The sequence below is a fragment of the Brachyhypopomus gauderio genome, chromosome 5, assembly GCF_052324685.1.
Source record: "Brachyhypopomus gauderio isolate BG-103 chromosome 5, BGAUD_0.2, whole genome shotgun sequence".
Lineage (NCBI taxonomy): Eukaryota > Metazoa > Chordata > Actinopteri > Gymnotiformes > Hypopomidae > Brachyhypopomus > Brachyhypopomus gauderio.
Window position 1 is genome coordinate 14092381 of NC_135215.1, and position 16236 is coordinate 14108616.

The 16236-nt window shown below is 49.4% G+C and overlaps 1 protein-coding gene across 1 annotated transcript in view; it reads left to right on the forward strand.

Moving 5' to 3' along the window:
- Positions 1-8003, forward strand: part of gfra4b (GDNF family receptor alpha 4b) — a 40492-nt gene extending 32489 nt beyond the window's left edge. Inside the window, exons 5-8 of the mRNA XM_077005880.1 lie at positions 374-483; positions 2951-3085; positions 5118-5281; positions 6320-8003. Of these exons, the coding sequence (XP_076861995.1) occupies positions 374-483; positions 2951-3085; positions 5118-5281; positions 6320-6457 (547 nt within the window). The 3' untranslated portion in view covers positions 6458-8003. The remainder of the gene's footprint in view (positions 1-373; positions 484-2950; positions 3086-5117; positions 5282-6319) is intronic.
- Positions 8004-16236: the final 8233 nt, after the last annotated feature.

Consider the following 16236-nt stretch of genomic DNA (forward strand, 5'->3'; position numbering starts at 1 on the left):
CCTGGTATAATTGGAGCCAGACAGAAGCTGAGGCCACTACAGAAACAGGCGTTTTCTGTGATTTCCTGGAAAAATCGGAGCAAGAAATAGAAAGACTGGACAGTTGATTCTGTTCTATTCGCATGTTTTCTTAATGGCCTTTGATCCGACAAGTAGGTTCCGAGAAAGAGAGAGAAAAAAGTGACAACAGCTCTTAGTGAGTTTATAAATGGAAGTGTGGAAAAGTTGCTCTGTCTGTGATACATCAGCATCGGGGCCCGTCAGTGGTAATTACCCCGGTGAGCGTGCTCGCTGCCGCTCTGGCTGGCGATCCTCGTCGGACATCCCGAACCTCTTTTGTTCAGTGGGACTGTGCGCTCTGCTTGTCCCGCAGGTCCCGCTTGGCCCAGTTTCAGCACGACTGCCAGCCCGAGGGACCGTCGGCCAGCGGCTGCAAACGGGGGAGCTACGCAGCGTGTCTCCTGGCCTACACTGGCCTCATAGGTATGTGGGGAGGGAGAGATGGATGTGGGGCTTTGAGCCGACAGGCAAGGTCAAGGGGAAAGAGGAGAGGGGGGGTAGGAGGGGAGGAGAGGGTAGGAGGAGAGGGGGGGTAGGAGGGGGGGTAGGAGAGGGGGGTAGGAGGGGAGGGGAGGGTAGGAGGAGAGGGGGGTAGGAGAGGGGGGTAGGAGGGGGGGGTAGGAGGGGAGGAGAGGGTAGGAGGAGAGGGGGGTAGGAGGGGGGGGTAGGAGAGGGGGGTAGGAGGAGAGGGGGGGTAGGAGGAGAGGGGGGTAGGAGAGGGGGGTAGGAGGAGAGTGGGGGTAGGAGGGGGGGGGTAGGAGGGGAGGGGAGGGTAGGAGGAGAGGGGGGTAGGAGGAGAGGAGAGGGTAGGAGGAGAGGGGGGTAGGAGGGGAGGAGAGGGTAGGAGGAGAGGGGGGGTAGGAGGAGAGGGGGGTAGGAGAGGGGGGTAGGAGGAGAGTGGGGGTAGGAGGGGGGGGTAGGAGGGGAGGGGAGGGTAGGAGGAGAGGGGGGTAGGAGGAGAGGAGAGGGTAGGAGGAGAGGGGGGTAGGAGGAGAGGGGAGGGTATGAGAGGGGGGTAGGAGGAGAGGGGGAGAGGGGGGTAGGAGGAGAGGGGGTAGGAGGAGAGGGGGAGAGGGGGGTAGGAGGAGAGGGGGGGTAGGAGGAGAGGGGGGTAGGAGGAGAGGGGGAGAGGGGGGTAGGAGGAGAGGGAGGGGGGGTAGGAGGAGATGGAGGACAGAGTGACCAGGAGGAAGGAGACCCGGGATACTGGAGTCAAGAGGGTCATTTGAAGAAATTAGATGCTTGAAATGAAAATGAAAGAGAAGGATAATCAGCAGATACAGAAAGAGGAAGGTGTGTGTGTATGTGTGTGTGTGTGTGTGTGTGTGTGTGTGTGTGTGTGTGTGTGTGTGTGTGTGTGTGTGTGTGTGTGTGTGTGTGTGTGTGTATGTGGTGTGTGCATGCGTGCGTGTGTGTGTATGTTTGAAAGAGAAATTAAGAAGATGAATAAAGAATTTGTGGAGAGAAAGAGGGAGAGAGATGCTATTTTTCAGCAGCAAGAAATAAGACCTCCCAGATGCAGTGTGTGATGTGCGAAAGTTGTTATTGTTCTGTGAAATGCCTTTGATGGCGATTGGCTGGAAATGCACCCTATTTTATGACCCTTCTGAAAACAGGGCTATTTTTTCATGACCACTAAAACAGAAACCCAGGCAGACTTAATGCATTTCAAAGGTGTTGCCACCAGCACCCCGCAGCTCAAACACTCTCTAAACAGCAGAGTGTTATTAGCCTCTCTGCGTCGGGAGCAATGAGACGCTTTCAAACGTTAGAGGCACACGGCCCGGGTGATCCCTCCTCACCACGCTACTACGACAAACGTTGAGTCAGGGTCATTTATATAAATGTGTGAGATTGTGATTGTGTGTTGGATGTACAGAAGCAAGCATGCAAACCTTACCAGGCTGTATGGAGTCACTTCCAACATGTAGAGATCCAACATAGAGTATACACACAGATCAGACACATAGACCATACACACAAGGCATACGCACAGGACATACACACAGGGCATATGCATAGTGCATACACACAGATCATACACATAGAGCTTGCACATAGAGCAGGGGTGCACAACATACGGCCCGCGGGCCATTTGCGGCCCGCCGGTTGATAAATAATTTGGCCCGCCTTCTGGCTTTGTGCCTGAATTTGAACGGTAATCAGGTAGAATATTTGTCCAGCTTAGAGATCCATATGTCTGGAGGTGGTAGAAAGCAGGTGAGTGTGTATCAGGCATGTAGGTACCATGCATATAAATGAGGTTCAAAAGGTAAACAGGTGTTGTATCAACCACCCTCACCTGCCAAGATAATGAATGAGATCCTCAGTGATGCAGCGTCGTGGCTCTGTGGACGTGAGCGTACAGTACATGACAGTAGTGGAAGATGGAACCAGACGGGTGGGCGGGGGAGGGCACGTTTTGAAAAATGGCCACAGTCTGCTGTAGAGGATCTAGCCACGTCTCCAGGGGCAGGTGATTTTCCCCTCAGGTCCAGAGGGACATCTGCACCATGTAGTTTCATCCGTTCCCCTTTCAAACAAACCTGATTCTCCTCGTATGTAGCCGGCTAGCGAGCCGCGGCGTGGGCTGAAGATGTGGCCAGCAGTTCCCACGGGGCTCTGCAGGAAGCCCTGTGTTCAGGCGCACGCGCGCGTGGAGCCCACATGCTGTGTAGAGTTTGTGGGCCGCTGCTTCAGCCTTCTTAGTAGAGCCCCGCGCGCTGATGACATTTCGACTTTTGTATTCTGCTAAATTATCCTAAAGCACATGGGAGCGGGCTGAGAAGAGGGTCTGGGTTGTTAATGAGATAACAGTCCAACGGGTCTGACGTGGTTTGGCCAATAAAAACGGCCCGTTTGCCCAGCAATGACGCTCCGTTTCCCACAGGGAGCTCCATTACTCCGAACTACGTCGACAACTCCACCTCCAACGTGTCACCGTGGTGCACGTGCTCAACGAGTGGCAACCAGAAGGAGCAGTGCACCGAGTTCCTGGATTACTTCACGGACAACGTGTGTTTACGTGAGTCTCACGCGTCTTCCTCACCGGGCTCAAACCAGGCCACGTTCTCACACCACAACTGGCCTTTGTCTGTGGGATGAAGGGATGTGTGTTAGTGTTGCTGTCATGTGTGTCCTGACATGATTCTTGGCTTTTCCTTTTGAAGCACTATTAGTATTTATTTATCCAGTGACATTTACATGACATTTACATGATACTATATATTTATGTGTGTGTGTGTGTGTGTGTGTGTGTGTGCTGGTTAATTCTACATAGTGAGTGTTAAATGTGTTAAATCAGCACTGCTGGATACTGCATCTGTAGTATGTATTACCATGAGTCCATAATGCTTGGTAATGTAAAGCCTAGACCCACTACAGTCTAGATGTCACCAGGTCTAGCTCCATTATACACTCCTGTTTCTCCTCAGCTCCTCAGAAGCACTGAAGTAAAAAATATGCCCATTACAATAACAGCCAAATTGCCTTTGCAATTATGTCAGAACTTCCTTGGCTTAGTGAAAAACACAACTTGCATTAAAATCCTGAGTATGGGTATTATAATGTCATATTTGTTTAATGAGCTCCTTGGTTGGAAGGAATATTCTGTGCTTTTCTGTTTTTTTTTTGTTTCGCATTAAGCAAAGGGACGGTGTGTTTGTTTAACAAGTGAGTTTGTGCCTGTGAATGGCAGACAAAATGAAGACAGCTCAACTGGCCCTCCGGAGAGTTTGCTTAATGAATCCAGAGGCATTCCTGAAGTGCGTAGCGCTCACACTCTGCTGTGTCTGAAGGGAGCGTGCGGTGCAGGCTCTCGTGTTGTGGGTGGGGGATCTCCACTTGGAGACTTCAGGAGTTTCTCTACACCAGTCCGTCTGGCTTTATAGCCAGGAGTCCCCACTCACTGCTCCAGCTCTGTCACACGTTTCCTATCAGCCCACCAACACAGCAGCCTGGGGCTTCTCAGATTAGGACTTTTATAGAGGAAAGAATCGTCTTGTAAAGCTTTTATGGCTCAGCCATGCACTCCGACAGGGAGGGAAGAATCTCACGTTTTCCTTCTGTAGTTCCACGTGTGAAAATATACAATTATTAATGCAACACAATGAGTTCTAGGAATTAAGGTGAGAAATGATTCTCCTCTCTCTCTGTCAGCTTGGGTCTATCATTCTGTCTCTCTATATTTCTCTGTCTTTCTGTCTCTCATCCTCTCTCTCTCTCTGTCGACTTGGGTTTGTCATTCTCTCTCTCTCTCTCTCTGTCTCAGTCATCTCTCTTTTCCTATGTGGCGCCCCAACATGGAGATGGAAGTGTGTCTCCAGCTCCGTATGGGCTGGGTTTAGCTGAACGTACCTCTGGCAGCTAATATCCCAGCGGCTGAGAATATTATCTGTGGATGGGGTCATTTGAGCGTGTTTGCTTGACTAGAAGTCCAATAATAATAAATGCTGAACAGTTTGGAGATTCTGCTTCTCCACTGAAGTAACCAGCTGCCTGGCCGTGGTCCCTATGGCCCACTCTGTGTGGGGGTTGGTTCTCAGGAGCGGAGCACAGCCGCTCCGCCTCTCTCCTGTCAGACCAATGCCTTCAGCACCCCCCCCCCCCTCCTCGTCTCAGCCCGGCCTGGCTCGGCCCTTCCACATAATCATCAGCGTTTCGTCCTCGTTATTGACTCCCCGGGCCTGTTCAAACAGAGACGGCTCGTACCAAGTCCCTCCCGCGCCCCCGCCGGCCCTCTCCGTTACGGCCTTCTGAAGTGGCGTCTCCGGGGAGGCGTGCAAGGGTCCTGAGAGGAAGTGGAGGGGCAGGTGCAGCCCGGGCACCCGAGAGGAATACTGAGCACTCGTCATGCCTATTGAGACGCTGGCGCCAGGCCCCCCTGGCCCCCCCGGCTGGCTTCCTCTCCGCCCTGCATTTAAATGGCCGTCTGAGAAGGGGCCAGCGGCTGAGTGGGACACAGCCGCCCAGCACTGACGCTCAGACGCTGCTCCTTCCTTGACACGACGCTGCTCCCAGCTCTGACTCTGGGTCTGTCTGTCTGTTTGTGCAAACAGGGAATGCTCTCGTTACGTTTGGGAATGGGACAGACCTCACACCCACCCCCAGCCAATCGGAGCGCTTAAGCCCCGTGACCGACAGAGGGGCGAGACACACCACTCCGGGCTTCGTCTCCATGGATACAGAAGAGAACATTGTGAGCCCAGCCATACCAACACAGGTGAGGGTTAGAGAACCAGGTGGGAGACGACTGTGTTTTCAGCTGCTGTCAGAGAACACCTCACAGACCCTAAAGCACAGATAAAACCTCAGAGACCCTAAAGTACAGATAAAACCTGAGACCCTAAAGCACAAAGAACACCTCACAGACCCTAAAGCACAGATAAAACCTCAGAGACCCTAAAGCAGAGAAAACACCTCAGAGACCCTAAAGCAGAGAAAACACCTGAGACCTTAAAGCACAGAAAACACCTCAGAGACCTTAAAGCAGAGAAAACACCTCAGAGACCCTAAAGCAGAGAAAACACCTCAGAGACCTTAAAGCAGAGAAAACACCTCAGAGACCCTAAATCACAGAGAACTCCTCACAGATCTTTCATTTGGATGGATCAGGTAATAAATCAGAAAGTGCCATGCTTCCATCAAGTTGTACACCAAAAACGTCACGTGATCACCCTGAGCTATTAAACCGCCATCATCTGCAGCTCTGTGTGGGCTGGGTTAAGCTGAACGTACCTCTGGCAGCTAATATCCCAGCGACTGAGAATATTGTCTGTGGATGGGGTCATTTGAGCGTGTTTGCTTGACTGTTTGTCTGTCTGTAGAGTTCACTGTACGTCTATCAGAAGTCCAATAATAATAATAAGCGCGGAACAGTTCGGAGATTCTGCTTCTCCACTGAAGTAACCAGCCGCCTAAATGGTTGCTTGAAGTTAAGAATCACTTGAAAGATTTCCATCACTTTACATCGCAGTACTTAATCCAAATCACTTCTTGTCTTTCTCTCGAATGTTAAAGTCTATTACAATCATTGCTATAGTGTTACATAAAAAAATTAAGAACGCTAAAAGAAGAAAACACAAATAACGAGGCCAATTCAAACTAACACAAGCACAGATTAAAATGGCTGCCCTATACACAGCTGTGCTTGTGATTTTTTTCAGACATCTTTACAGAATGAAATAAAGGTCAAACGCAGGAAGAATGTTTAGTGGTTCTTTAGTACATCTCGTCTTATTCTGCTTTGCTTGTTTCTTAGGACACGGAGAGTGAGAGACTATGGGGTGACGTGACTGTTCCCTTCCACCCTCACTCGGGTCACGTGACAGCCCACGTGGGGCTGCTGCTGCCCAACTTTCTCCTGCCTCTCTTGCTCCTGCTCAGTTCCCATTACTGACGTGACTCGATGGACATTTGCTGTGCCTCCTAGGACAACCCTGGGGCCATGGACCAATGTTTTTTTTTTTTTAATTCCAGGACAAAACAGAGCTGCCAGCCCCTCATTCCCGACACCTCTGACCCATCATGTAATCACTGCTTTTCTGTGGAAACTCCGAGTGCCAGCCAGAGGGGGAGCTTGCAAAGCAAAATGCCATTTATTGTGATGTACAGTTACATCTGTCTTGAACACAACTGGGAGTCACACTTGTACATATGTACATAATGTTACGCAGCACTGGTAGCAGATCCTATTGTGTGTGAGTGGTTTTTGAAAGGCTTTGTGAAGGGGGGAAGCCCATTGAACCTTTTAAGGTCCGAAATTGCTAGTCAATGCTCTGAAATTGGAAATTGGCCGCTGACACAAAGTAGGGAGGGAAGAGTGGAAGGTTTGTGTATTTTTTTGAGCTCCTCACGTGTCACTTCCAAGCATTCAGACGTGGCCCTGAAGGAAACCACGATTTAATACCGTTCTGATCGAGCTGACTGAGGAGAAAGACGTTAGCTGCTTCTGGCCAATACCAGAACGACAAACCGTGGGCTGAGGAAAACAGTATGTCTGCCAGAGCGTGAACCAGTGCTCCAATGAATACCAGTTTCTAGATCATTCTAAGGTGTGCTGTGTGTTTTCAAAAAGACGAACTTTCTTTGCCTGTCCAGCATCAGAGTCAGACTGAATGTTTGCCTTCTGAACATGTGTAGTCCTCTGTGTTGCTCTGGCCTTGTCTAAGCACGATGGATTTTCCCCAATGGTGTACATCATACTGCCAAGCACTTGACTATTATCTTATACAGCGTTCTCATAGTTGAGTCCTGTATAGTTGGACGTTTTACTTTCTCCAACACACCTGATGTCTGATAAGTTTAATGACGTGTGGTAGAGCACAGAACATACCAAACTGTGTAGTGCTCTGACACACCATGACTAGTTTTAGAGCACTGTTCTTAAAAATGACAAGTCAATGTAATAAAATTTATTTCAACGAAAGCCCTATGGAGAAAAATAGCCACTGCAAAATTAAAGTCACTGAAGGCCGTATACAGTAAAATACAGTAAAAGAATCAGTTCTGAATTGCCTCTCCCAAGGTACCCCCAGACTGTTGAAATAGGTCTTACGGTGTTCATTTGAATAGATGATTTCATTTTCTACGCTAGTGATTTCATAATCTACAGACAGTATTATGGTGTCCTTGTAGCTATGGGACGAAATGTATAGCTACAGTGCAGTGTGTTGATACGCTATGTGGATTTTCTCACGCAGTCTTTCGTCTGTGTAGATGAGAGTCCCTGGTGTTACTTTATAAATGCATCATTTACACTGGTGCCCATGCCACCATGAGGAAATGGTTAAAGCAGAGTGAGGAAAAGTGCGTTGGACACTGACACGGACCTGCAGCTGGTCACGCTGCCCCTTGTACTGCCATGAAAATACTACCAACGTCATTACAGAACATTCTGAGGTTCATCTCGGCTGCTGCCAATAAAAGATGCTGGTTCATTTAAAGCCTGTTGCTTTTTCTTTCACTGGCTGGACAGAGAGGTAACAGGAATGAAGTGTGGGGAAGTTTGTCAGGTACTCGCAACGCATGTGTCTGTCAAAAACAACATGTTCAGTGCCAGTCACTGAGAGGGGAGGTTATTCCTGGAAAGGAAAGAGATGACGCAGATTCTCCATCTGACGCAGAACACGTTTATTATTTAGTAAATCAACCAAGATTATTGCGGAGGACAAGAACTTTGGGTCTCAGCAGGGGCCGAACATTTCAACAGGCATAATGACAACGTGAATTCAGAAGTACATTTGCAGGTGTTTGTTCAAACATGAACACCGAGGTTAACAGATTTTACTTTACGACAAGAAACTGTACCTATTTGATTAAGTGGTGACAGGGGAATGGTTGTGTTGTTGTTGTTGTTGTTGTTGTTTCTGTGTAGAGGGTTTTTTTCTTTTTTTCCTGCCCTTTTTTGTCATTTTTCCCTTGGCAGATAGCAGTGAACATCAGCAGTTACTGAATCCTGGAACAAGACGTGTTGCTAAAGACCTTCTCCACTCCAAAGGAAAAGAAAAAAGACCAGTGGCCCTTACACTTAGCATGCGGCTATAGCACGTGCTGCCTTGGTTATTCACCAAGTCCGAATGTAAAGCTAGCACCACCCACTTCACCTGTGTAGGTGGTGGAGTTCTTTGAGGCCATTGGGAACTTTTAGCAGCTTGTTTCTCCATCAACGTTTGTTTGATTCCTTTTAACTGACTCTTTAGAAATTATAAGTGCCATGATTGTTTTGAAAGAGATGCTGTTTTGAAATGGATGTTGCTGAAAACCCCCCTACTGTTACCCAGTAACTACTGTTATCATTGTCAGTGCGGACTGTATTTAAACAGCCATGGCGTGGAGCTGGTTATGCTTGCAGATCTGATTATGCATTGCTGTAGCAATGCTTTAAGCCAAAGGTTTTGATTGGCTTTTGATCACTAATTATCCTTTAAAATGTGATAGATTGTTAAAAGGAAAACATTATTATATGGTATTCTATTTAATGTACATTTTTAAAGTTCAGAATTAAAGTTTTTTTTTTCCTTTTCAGGCAGACCAAAATGGTTTTTGACATTTCAAATCCACAGTGACATGATAAATGGCCTTATTTCAAACGCTTTAACTTTGCTTTGAAGTGGATAAACAAATGTTGAATGCAGTTGCTGAAAATTCATACTGTGGAAACAAGCATTTAATGAACATCTCACTTTTTCATAGATCCCACTGACTTACCATTAAAAATGAAAAAAAAAATAATAAACTTATCATATACCATACAGTACCATATAACTCCAGCTGTTATGAAATGTATTGATACCAGAGTAATCAGAGTATCCTTCACACTGTAAAAAAACAAACAACCATCCAACCAACCAATCACAACAAAGCCCTCAGCAAACCCATTTCCCAGAGGATCTTGACTGGGTGACAGAATAAACTCAACATAATCATGGGACAGGAAAAATCAATTAAAACCATTTGCTGAGCAGTGCTAAAAGCAGTGCGTGGCAAAATGAGCCCTGGGCCAGAGGCAGACACACATCCCCCAGGATGCATTGCACCGCTCGTCTCCTCCACACCCATCGCCACATCCTTCTCATCCTTCATCTCATCGAGGAGGAGGAGCACGCTGTGGTCCGAGCCCACCTCACTGCTCCATCCGGAGCTGGCGGGGCTGAAGAAGGCCAGGCGCGTGACGCACGTGGGGTGCCGTATTCATGTGGGCACACCGTAACTACGGGCGTTAGCGTGACGCTGGGTGGTGGGTGTTCAGCTGTGGAGCTCAGGCTGGGGTGCATGATGCAACCACCGGTCAATGAACTATGAATCGCACTTAATATTTACCAAATAAACTTCATTAGAGGGAGCAAACTGTTGTTTACTTTTTTCTTGACGTAGGTTGCTGAAAATACATGCCGTTAGTCTATAGTAATGAAATTAACATAATACATGGAGAACTATATATTTTATTGCAGAGTAATACTGAACTCTAGGTTAAACTAACAAAATGGAGCTTCTCTTATTAGTGTTTGGGATTATGGATAAGCTAGCATGGCTCAGAAGTGCTCAGCCTTGTCTCATCTCTAATGCAAAGTGTAGTCAGTGGTCATTTGATGGCTAGACGTACCACTTGTGCACAGCAGACACAGAGACCTCACCGCACGGCTGTGTGAAGTGGTGAGATGCTTTGATCGACTCCCTATGGATGTCGCCAACTTTTAATGATCATGCCTCTCCGAGGCGATTGCTCTGGAGAGCTGATAATGACCCAGCGCCGGTGTTTTCTCTCCATGGATATTCACTTAGAAGCTGAGATGCGTTTGCATGGTGCTGGAAGGATAGATCAATTTAGACTCTACTGGTCTTTATTGCCTGCATCTGCATGTCATATGCACCTGACATTTCGGCTCCCCCGTCCTGACGGAGAACTCAGTGCCACGACAGACAGCTGATCACCATAAAACATATCGCACATACGTTAAAGTCCCACACCGGGGCTTTTACACTCAACGTCTGCACTTCTGTTTTCCTTTTATCTCTGCGGCACGTATTTTGGGTCTTTCGGGTAAGACATAGAGAATCTCCTCGAGAAGAGACGATAACATTCTCTCTGTAAAAAACCCATTTTCTCCAAAGTTCATCCTCGATGACATCTTAAAGCCGAGCCCGATCAATACAAACAATTCAGAAGAATGCTGGGGGGGGACAGAGGTGAGTGGTGTCGAAACCTTGCCATTATAGCACGATTCCGGCTTTACCCGCACTGCATATCTACCCAGTCCCACTTCTCTCTCCTAAGGATATGTTGGCATTCATGGGAAATCTTAGCACACACCACTCATATTATTTCCCCCGGATGGCTGTATTATGATCGATTTTTTCTTCCCATTGCTGTAAACACTGCGACGAAGCGGGTTGTGGGATCATGAAACATGCCGACTTCATTTTCACTGAGCTTTAGCTTTCCTGTCCAATAGCTTTCCACGCTCCCGTGAACTGTGCACGCTCCCGTGAACTGTGCACGCTCCTGTGAGCTGTGCACGCTCCCGTGAGCTGTGCACGCTTCTGTGAGCTGTGCACGCTCCTGAGTTCACTGATAAATCATTGCAATACCATCTGGTTTCCCCGTGCCAGACAACACTCTGCAGCTCACGCACCTTTTGGTGCTGGTGTTCTCGGTGTAGCTCTGGTGGAAAGTCGCAAGATGCAGGGAGAATGCAAGAGAGACATAGAGATAAAAAGAGAGAGAGAGGGAGAAAGAGTGAGAGAGAGAGTGAGAGAGACAGAGAGTGAGAGAGAGAGTGAGAGAGACAGAGTGAGTGAGAGACAGAGAGCGCGAAAGAGTGAGAGACAGAGTGATGAGAAGGAGAGAGTGAGAGACAGAGAGAGAGAGTGAGTGAGAGACAGAGAGAGAGAGAGACGGAGAGAGATGGAGAGTGAGAGACAGAGAGAGTGAGAGAGAGGGATGGTGTACTCAGCTGCAGTTATGCACTACATTAATGCAGATAAATCTTGACAAGGTTCCTTTCTTTGGTCCGTGCCCCCGCCGCCACGTATAGACACATGGCTTCTCTTCGCCTTGTGCTTAGCAGACATTCGTTATTCTGCAGCCCGGGGAAGTAAATCTTCCGTGATGTGAGTTTCGGTTCAGCCTCCAGCTGAAACAACAGCCACTGGGATCCACCGGTGAGCTGTGCTGGGTCCAGTGCTGCACACAGGGATTTGTTATCCAGCACTTGCATGAATACAATTTTCCACTTGTCCTGTGGGGGTGTGAGACCATGGAGTGTGTGTATATGTTTGCATGCATGTGTGTGTGTAAGCGTGGGAGTGCATAATTACCTATGACATAGTGTGTCTCTGCATATGCATGGGTGTGCTCACCTGACTTTTGTGTAGTGGCAGATATGTTTATACTGTATGGCTACACAGGACCAGGCTGCCACTGGGAGACCAGGAGAACAGGGGGCCGGCCTGTTGGGCCCGTGTGTCTGGGGTGGAGTCGACGGTTCCTACACCGCTGCAGTCACCCCATCAGAACCCACCCCATCAGAGCCCACCCCATCAGAGCACACCCCATCAGAACCCACCCCATCAGAGCACACCCCATCAGAACCCACCCCATCAGAGCACACCCCATCAGAGCCCACCCCATCAGAGCACACCCCATCAGAACCCACCCCATCAGAGCCCACCCCATCAGAGCACACCCCATCAGAGCACACCCCATCAGAGCCCACCCCATCAGAGCCCACCCCATCAGAGCACACCCCATCAGAGCACACCCCATCAGAGCACACCCCATCAGAGCCCACCCCATCAGAACCCACCCCATCAGAGCACACCCCATCAGAGCACACCCCATCAGAACCCACCCCATCAGAGCCCACCCCATCAGAGCACACCCCATCAGAACCCACCCCATCAGAGCACACCCCATCAGAACCCACCCCATCAGAGCCCACCCCATCAGAACCCACCCCATCAGAGCACACCCCATCAGAGCCCACCCCATCAGAGCACACACCATCAGAACCCACCCCATCAGAGCCCACCCCATCAGAACCCACCCCATCAGAGCACACCCCATCAGAACCCACCCCATCAGAGCACACCCCATCAGAGCCCACCCCATCAGAACCCACCCCATCAGAGCACACCCCATCAGAGCACACACCATCAGAACCCACCCCATCAGAGCCCACCCCATCAGAACCCACCCCATCAGAGCACACCCCATCAGAACCCACCCCATCAGAGCACACCCCATCAGAGCCCACCCCATCAGAGCACACCCCATCAGAGCCCACCCCATCAGAGCCCACCCCATCAGAGCACACCCCATCAGAGCCCACCCCATCAGAGCCCACCCCATCAGAACCCACCCCATCAGAGCCCACCCCATCAGAGCACACCCCATCAGAGCCCACCCCATCAGAGCCCACCCCATCAGAGCACACCCCATCAGAGCCCACCCCATCAGAGCACACCCCATCAGAGCCCACCCCATCAGAGCACACCCCATCAGAACCCACCCCATCAGAGCCCACCCCATCAGAACCCACCCCATCAGAGCCCACCCCATCAGAGCACACCCCATCAGAGCCCACCCCATCAGAACCCACCCCATCAGAGCCCACCCCATCAGAGCACACCCCATCAGAGCCCACCCCATCAGAACCCACCCCATCAGAGCCCACCCCATCAGAGCACACCCCATCAGAGCCCACCCCATCAGAGCACACCCCATCAGAGCCCACTCCATCAGAACCCACCCCATCAGAGCACACCCCATCAGAACCCACCCCTCTGGGGCGTGTGCGGGACACACTCCATGTGACCACTGGAAGTGAAGGAAGGTAACACTCCATTTAACTCCCTTTCAAGACTTTGACCAAAAACTAAATAGGAAAAACGACCAGTCTAATGCTTCAATACCAAGAAACTGTGTTTTTTTCTGGCCACGACTCTAAATTTCGTCTGTGTGCTCTGCGGCTTGATTTAGACGGTTTCATGTGGCTTTCGTCTAATCCTGAAAAACAAAGCGTGGCACCCAGAAGCTCAGAGCTGCTCTGTCAGAAGGTGCCTCATAATACAGTTCAGTAACAGCCCATGCTGTTATGCAGAGATGCTACAGAGACCTGCAACGAGGCTCTTTTGTCCTTACATGAGATGTCATATTAAATGTAACGCTTAAACGCAGTGCTATTAGTGGAGCTTTTCACCAGCTCTCCGAGTGCTCTGATGTGACCTGCATTTTGAGGTTCTCTTCTGTGTGGTCTCTGCTGTCTGCACGCCCTCCTCCTGTGAGCCTGACGCTATCTGCACGCCTCCCATCAACCACTACCACCCCACCCATCCAGCCCCCAGTCGTTAAGGAAATGCTACCATTACGCCCGGTTCTCTGTTCTTCTCATACGACACGAGGCACGCGTATGCGACCTTCGCCATAAAGTGTTTACAAATACACTGAGCATGGCAATTATGTCATAGCATACCCATCTCTAATGCTGCTCATATTGGCTTCATCTGGCCCAAGGTCATTTCCACTGTAGTACTCAACGGCTGGATGAATGAGGGAGCCAGAATTGATGCTCTGGCCGACAAACACGGGGCGGACACGAGGCTGATGGCTGTTTGGCGGGCGGCAGTGGGCTCACTCCGAGGGAGACGGGGGTTAAACGCTCTGCTCTTGCCCCATGCTCAAGAGGCGGCCCTGTTTCATCACGGAACCGCTAATGGACAGACTCTGCGTTGCCCGCCTGAGCAAACAGAAACTCAGGATGTCAACAGAGCTCTTGATGAGTAAAAAGCCCCAAACAGCCGACCGCAGATCAGATCGCAGACCAAAACTGAGGTTCTCAAGTCATTCATATTGTAATTCTGCTTAGACCTGGTGCTTGTTATGCAGATCGCTCTCTACCATAGAAAAAGGCGGAGGAAAAAAGCTGTTAAGTGACTTCACGTCAAAGCTCCAGCGTGAGCTCGAGCTATGGTGGGTAAACACCGAGCTTTGATGCATGGTCCAGCGGTAGGCTTGCATGAGCTCCGTGTGCTCAAATGTCAGATCCTGTAGACTCAACACGCCTCACGTCTTCCAGCCTGCCTGGCCCGGAGTCGACTGGAGCAAGAAGAGATCTGCCCACAGGGACGGTCACCACATGGTCATCGATGCAGGGGCTTGACTCCAATACTGGCGTGTCTCTCACTCTCTCTTTCTCACTCCCCCCCCTCTCCCCCCCCCCTCTTTCCCTCTATAATGCTCTCACCTTCTGTCTGGGATTCCGACCCATTACAACAGACCTCAGCTGTCTGAGCAGCTGATAGCAGCTGTCTATCAGGGGAGTCAGCTCCGTGGCTCATGCAGACGGACGTCCAGCTCTGGCATGACGTGATGCTCATAACACTCCCCCCCCTTCACAGTTCCCCTGAGTGAGCACTAAACAAAGGTGGAGAAACAGGCGCAAGCACAGCGATCTCCACCCGAGCCCCACCTCTGCTCCATCAGCCCCGCACTGGTCCTTGAGGTGCTAGCTCCGTGTCGACTCCGTCCGACACTTGGACGGCCAAACCTCTCAGACTTTGATATTGACATCAGAGACCATTGCTCTGCTTTCCTTTTGTTAAGTATTTCTGTAAGGGTCAACCTCACAGTAGAAGCGAATGTGGGATGAATGTTTCAGAGGCACAGCTCTAGACACCAGGGGTGGAGGGGGGTGGTGTATCACCTGTGAACTGGACGCACACCTTTACCAGCAGGCTGCAATCAGACCTCTCACCAAGGCAATCATGTAGAGTTTCAGACACAATCAGACGAATATATTAGTCGTTTAGCTGCTAATAGGGATTCTTACCTTCTGCACTGACTGCTGATGTAAGGTGCTGAGCTTCTCAATCAAGCACAAGCCATTACGATGCACTCTCTTCCTCCAGGTTTACCGCATGCAAGCGTTCGCACCAGGGCTCAGGAGCCCCAACTTTACTTCATCAAATTGTATCTAGACACGGCCCAGTGCCCTAAATCGCATTTGCTAATAGCGATGGGCTCTGTATGCCCGTTTGCTAATGAAATGAGGTGAGAAGATGAGGAGATGAAGAGGAGAAGAGGAAGAGAAACAGTGAGGCATATATAGCTACCACGATGATTCACCTAAATATCAGGCATGGAAAATGCCACTGACAGGGCTTGCATAAGCATAAAATCAGTGGCAAAATATCCTTTTACCTTTGTGTGTGTGTGTGTGTGTGTATGCGTGTGTTTCAGTCCTTTTAAACTTTTCTCCTAAGCCTTCTCAGCTTTGTAGAGATACTACTGCCCCCTACTGTTAATAAAAGGCACTACATCACTTCACCTTGACTTGTGAAGTATATTTATAATATAATTATGACTTGGTATGTATATTTTCACACACTTAAAATAACCAAAACCACTTTAAATTCTGTTGCTAAGGTACCTTTCATGCTGCCCTCTGAGGGAGGGGCTGGTTTCACTTTGGATGTCCACTCCTTGCTCACAGCCACAGCGTCTGGGACTGTCTGCTCAAATTGCGATCGCAACAGAATGTTCGCGAAAGCCACAACCACAAACAATGCGGCAATAAAAGTCTTCACAGGGACTGTTTTTGAAGCACAATTGCTATTTTCAGTTATTTGATATTTCAAGTTTTGTACAAAGTAAATGTGATATCTTTATCCAAGTGA